Source organism: Nannospalax galili, unplaced genomic scaffold, assembly GCF_000622305.1.
Source record: "Nannospalax galili isolate Female #2095 unplaced genomic scaffold, S.galili_v1.0 scaffold357, whole genome shotgun sequence".
Lineage (NCBI taxonomy): Eukaryota > Metazoa > Chordata > Mammalia > Rodentia > Spalacidae > Nannospalax > Nannospalax galili.
In genome coordinates this window covers 1,509,994-1,515,993 of record NW_008340410.1, presented here as the reverse complement: position 1 = coordinate 1,515,993, position 6,000 = coordinate 1,509,994, and the positions used below count along the sequence as shown (strand labels likewise).

Genomic DNA, 6,000 nt, shown 5'->3' with positions numbered 1-6,000 from the left:
ATTTTTATGGGGCTTTTGGCTACTCTAACATTCCCCCCTCTGAAGAGGTAACCCTAAACTCTTTTAAGGATTAGATACAAGATCCCAAATACTTTTGACATTTTTGGCCTTTGGAACAGAGGATGTTGCTAACAGGCCCAAGGACATTGTGAGTTTTATAGCTGTAACTTCTTAAATGTGGGCTGGTTGAGCCGTCAGCATGAAGGGCATTGCTGTGATGACATACATACCACTAAGGTGTTAGAAGAAAAAGGAAAAAGCAATCTGAACCCTGAGAGCAGGGTCATCCTACATGAACAAGTGCAGTGGTGACGCTGTCTCGCCCCATGTTCTTGGCATGTTCAAATGTTTTTCTGTTTTTGATTCCATGACAGGAACCACTGTGGCATCAGGCTCACCTGTCACAATATCACCTTGTTTCCCACTCCCTTGCTGATGGATCTTCAGGGAGGGCTTCAGATGGGGACCATTACTGTTTTCATCACATTGTTGATGTGGGCCATAGAGTGCATATGAATCTCATCAAGAACATTTGCATCTTACCTAGGGGCACTGCAAATGGAGCAGAATAGGTTTGCTATTAGAAATAACTTTGAACATCTCCTAATTGTGGAATTGAGACTGGCTGCTCTGAGGATTCCTCCACAGGTGTCACCAGCATCTTAGCAGAAATCCATAGCTCCGTGCATGTGAGAAAGAGAAGAAGCCCCAGGGACCAGGTGCATTACAGCGTAGACACGTGTACAAAATTTGTTTGTTCTGACATTCAAATTTTCAACACATTTAAATCTTTTATCCCTGTTTTCCTACAGGACAGCAGGGGTCACTGCAGCAACAGGGCATGAAGCAAAGGGACACTGAGGAGAACCATTTAGTTTTCCTTTTATCAGATTCCAAACAAATATTTCAAATTGGCAATGTTCTTTATTGCTTTGGTTGTAAAGAAGAAAATGCATCGACTTTACTGTGTACTCCATTAAATGACAGAATGCATACATGCATCCCTTTTAGATTCAGGTCCCCCTAATTGCTCTGACAAGAGACCCCGTGTTTCAGACACCTCTGGGGGAGACCTTGGTACTAGACTTTCCCCAGGAAGTTCCAGCACAGCAGAGTTGAGTTCACATTTTGGTAGAAACTCCTTAGAGTCCTTCCTGCAACAACAGCTTCCCTCTTGGGACTTCTGTGCAGACGTGCCACGGTTGCACCCCAAGCCCCCCCAGTCTTTTCCATGCATGTCTTTTCTCTCTCAGCAGCTACAACTTCCTCCAGAGAAAATGGAACAGCTGGAGTAGGAACCACTGCAGGTAAACACTTCCAACACTTCCTGGTAGAATTGCTTGACTTGCATCTGGTATTTGTATCTCAGGGAGAGAACATTTTTGGAGTGAAAATTGCTAGGTAGTTAGGATCTGACCGAATAACATGAGGCCACATGCTCTAATTCTGTCTTTCTTCTGCTGGAAGGAGGCTTTACCATGGGGCCAAGAACTGAGAACGAGTCGGGTATTGGGCAAGAACTGGTCTCCTTTCTCTTTGATGAGGAAAGGAAATGATCCAGTTGTTGAAACTTTTGCCATTAGATTTTCTGTTAGATACAAATGGTGCATGGAAAAACACAAAGATGAAAACCCATGCACTACTAGAAACTGCGGGCAAGAGCTTGGAAATTAATAGCGGCCTCTTAACCCTTTCTGAGCTCATTTTCGCCCCATTGTGGTTAAAAACTGACACACTTATCCCCATCGCTCTCTAACTTCAAGTTTCGATGTGGTGGCTACCGGCAAAATTCTTGCATGTGGGAAGTGTAATACATAAAATAGTAATAAGGATGGGAATAGTATTTGGTGTATCTGTCACTTATAAGTTCTGGACTATGCTTTTTATTACGTGTCTGTAAATTATTCCAAAATTAGACCCAGTTGAGAAAGATACGAATTTCAAAAAATTATCCTTGACTTTTATGAAAAATGGTATTGAACATTGCTTTTATAGTAGGAAGGATTCTGTTCTGACTTACGATGTGACTACCAGTTTCTGGTGGTTTGCCACATCACAACTTACTACGCTCATCGACATTCATACTCAGTTCAATTTGGTTTTCTTCCCCCTTTAAGTGACTACAGCTCTCCCTGGGGAAGGTGGCACATGTGCAGTGGATATAAAACCAGATGCGGAGTCTGGGCTTCCACTGTTTACTGTGGTTTGGTACCACACTGATAGATTCATTGAGGAAAGTGATTATGATACATATATTTTATTTTGCAATTATTTTTAATCACAGAGTTTATAAAGATACTACAGTATGCTACTTTAAAGTAGAATGGAGTTCTCGTTTTTTTTTTCTTTCTTTAATTTGCTTTTGAGGCTGTGTTATTTCAAGGGAACCCGAGCCGAGCTTTGAATGTAGAACCACGTGGCCCAGATTTCCAACAGGGCCCACATGAGCCCTCACCCCCACCCCCAGTCGTGATCCTACTGTGATTTCCTTGGATTCTTCAAACCTAACCTAAGTCCTCATGGTTCTTTTACCCTTTTTATAAGAGGATGGGACTTTCTCTGAACTAAAAAGGCAGTTAACAGTCCGAGGTCAAATTGAGCAGTCAGTGAATTCTTTGTAATAACTTGAATTTGTGGACTCTTTGAACATTCAAAATCCATGATTATCAGTGCAAACCTCTGCACCGAGATGCTAGGTCTCTGGCAGTCAAAAAGAAACGCATGAAACAGTAAGACTCTGCCCCTGACAGTTTCTGGATAAGGTGAAACTGCTATAAGATTAGCCTTTGTGTCTAACCCCTTCCCCCCCAAAAGAAGAATGTGTGGAAAAGCGTGAAAAAATCTGGATTAGGATTTCTGTGACTTAAATGTAGCATATTATATAATGTGTTTTCTTTTTAGCCCTTCTTTTAATGTAAAGAAATGGCATGCCTGTTCCCTTCCCTGTGATTTCAGGTACCACAGCTCACTCAGCCACAACTCTTGCTCCTGAAAGTTCCACCACGAGTAAGTGGATTTTTAAAACTACATTTTTATTGAACTTTCATGGATCCATACAATGCATCTTAATCATATTTTGTCCCCTTACCTGTACTCCTCATAGCCCACTCAGCGGACTCCATGCTCTTTGTCACAAATGTTAAGGCCCATCGAGAAAGGTTTGTGTCCCCAGGTGTCCCTTGGTGTTTAAAGGCAATCCCATTACAGATACAGCCTTGGGGAGAGATACGCAGCTCCAAACGTGCCTTCCACCGCCTTTGTTTTTTACAGTGAAATGAAATTCTGTTATCTATCTGTATCACGTTTTCTGTTGCTTTTCATCTGTGATGGACATCTAGACTGGTTGCATTTCCTAGCTGTTGTAAATAGAGCAACAATAAATGTGGATATACAAGGATCTCCTTCTTTAGGCTGGATAAAACTCATTGTGTATGCATACCACACTTTTATTTGTCTGTTCATCTGTTGACAGACATGAAGACTGACTCCGTAACTGTAAATAGTGCCGTGATAATCTTGAATGGTATAGGAATAAAACTGACAGAAACAACCTTTTCACTTTGGTTTTAGGTGTTAGCATGGTGGTCCCTGTCAGCAGTATCTCATCTGGTAATCTCAAAACTGGTGAGTCAATGCACAGCAGGTGCCAGGATTTCTTCTGAGGCCCTAACTTTGGAGAAATAACACTAGACCTTCTTCTGACTTTAGCCCACACTTGCTTTCTTCCTAGTCACTTTCTAACCCTCAACTCCCAGCACGGGAGGCACAACCAGTGGAATTGTCGCTTGAATTTCCACTCATTTGTTCTCAGTCTGTGCCTTTCCATAGACACATTTGTGACATGAAATCTGACATTAATGATAAAAGCTCTTCTGGAAGCAAACCTTACACTGAAATCGTGAAGAAGCTCAGAGTTCAGAAAGACTATCTTTTGACATTCAAGTTATTTCCATGGTGTCTTCTGGAGACAATATGTATCCAGATAGTTCTAGTTAGAGGAGCAGAGGTGATGGAAGTCACTCTAAAAGTTTAGATATATTATATGTGGTGATTACATGCCCGTTCCGTTCCCTGTGATTTTAGGTACCACTGGACTCTTGGCCACAACTGTTGATCTTGGAAGTTCCACCACAAGTAAGTGGATTTTTTAAAAGTATATTTTTACCGAATTTTTGTGGATTTCATACAATGCATCTTAATCATATCTGCCCCTTCCTTAGCAGTTATCGATCAGCTTACTCACTGAATGAAGTTGAATGCATTGACACAAACACTGAGTCCATTCTTGTCACCAGCAGCCACCCCAGGCACCCCTGGGAAGCCACACTCCAGCAGCGAAGCACAGAACACGAGGGAGGCCTGGTACCTCTGGCACTAACGCTAGGGCCTTTTGCCTTTGAGCCACGGCCATTGTTGGCACGCTCGTAAGATGACGAGTGCACCTTTGCCTTGATAGTCACTCCTTCCCTCTTTACTGCAGACCCCACTGGTATGACAGCTGCACCTGACAGTCCCAACGCAGGCAAACCACAGCCTAACAGGAAGCAGGAGCTTCAGTAATGGAACGGGCTCCTGTCGTCCTCTCAGACACACAACAAACTCTTAGTTCTCTTATCTTCTTTCATTTAAAGGCTACAACTTCTTTAAGAAGCGGTACAACCACAGGTGCTGGAGTTAAAACAGGCGAGCACCACCACGCAATTTTTAAATCGTGTGCTAGAACGAATTTGTGGAAGAGTCTTCCAGTTTCTCTTTAACAACAAGTTGCCTGGGTGATGACACGTTTCTCCTTGTCGGTTGCACAAGGAAACATGCACGAAACATCACTTAAGGCCAGAAAGTTCACCCAAGAGAGCCATAGATTTAATCCAAACCAAACCCCAATTTTAGATGGAAGAGATTCATAAATTAGCTCTCTTCTGTGATTTCAGTTACCACGGGGACAACTCCTGCCACAACGGTTGCCCCTGGGAGTTCCCACACAGGTGAGTCATGAAAACAATTGGAGAAATTTGTCTGTGAACTTTGGAGACCTGATGCTTCCTGCAGGGATCGTGTGTAAAGTCCCAGGGCTGCACATTTCCCAGATGTCTGCATCCCAGGCTTTCTCCCTTCTCTTTTCAGAGGCTCCAACTTCTGCAGAAGTCAGAGTGTCCACTGCAGTTAGGACAGCAACTGGTAAGTGACCAAGTCTTTCAGTCTGCAGTGTGGGTGGCAGTTCGCAGAGGCGTGTAGTAGATGGCGAGATGGACACTGGCAGGGCTTAGGGTTCTTTTGACAAAATTCACTTTATTTCCTTCTTGTGGTGGTTTGTACTTAATGAATTTCAAGCAAGCCAGGCTAGGACTTCAGGCTGGCCTTCTCCGTCCTCTAGCCTTTTAGACACAGTTTTAGGAGCCAAGCAGGATGTGCCACTGTCATTCAGCTGGAGTTCAAGAGACCTTGAAAATGCCAGCCCCCATGACTAGAGTGTTTAAATCCACCCATTAACATGGATTTAGTCTCATGACAAAAGTCCCACGAATTTTAAATTAATTTTACCCCTGCAAGGTTCCCCACAGAAGCCAAGTCACAGGGAACAAAACAAGTGAGCCTAGAAAAATAGCTTCTTTCCAGACTTGTAAGCCTAGCAAAAGAACGAGGACATTTGTAAGAAAACAGTGTTTCTTTTTGGTTAAAAAAGCCCCTTTCCTGATCACTGAAAATGTGAATTTATTCAAATCCATCCTGTTCTTAGGGGGGAGCATTGCTATGGTTTCTCCCCCTTTTCCTGTTTCTTTCTTCCCTCTCTCCCCCACCCCACATTCCAATGAGACAGATCCTGGGGCTACAGCCCCACTTGGGGGTCCCCAAACAAGTAGGTCAAGTACTAAGGGGAGCCTTCCTTTAAATGGCTCTGGGGGAGATTCTCTGCTCCAAATTATTTGCATATTTATACCTTGTCACCTAAGTTTTCCTCATGAAAGCCACAACTTTTAAGGGAGGTGTTTGGAAGTTTTC

General features: G+C 43.1%; 1 protein-coding gene across 1 annotated transcript in view; it reads left to right on the top strand.

Moving 5' to 3' along the window:
• Window positions 1-6,000, top strand: part of LOC103736022 (submaxillary mucin-like protein) — a 28,889-nt gene that overhangs the window by 12,399 nt on the left and 10,490 nt on the right. The window contains exons 7-12 of the mRNA XM_029564649.1: window positions 1,254-1,307; window positions 2,956-3,006; window positions 3,571-3,624; window positions 4,084-4,134; window positions 4,932-4,985; window positions 5,050-5,178. Coding sequence (XP_029420509.1) covers window positions 1,254-1,307; window positions 2,956-3,006; window positions 3,571-3,624; window positions 4,084-4,134; window positions 4,932-4,985; window positions 5,050-5,178 — 393 coding nt within the window. The remainder of the gene's footprint in view (window positions 1-1,253; window positions 1,308-2,955; window positions 3,007-3,570; window positions 3,625-4,083; window positions 4,135-4,931; window positions 4,986-5,049; window positions 5,179-6,000) is intronic.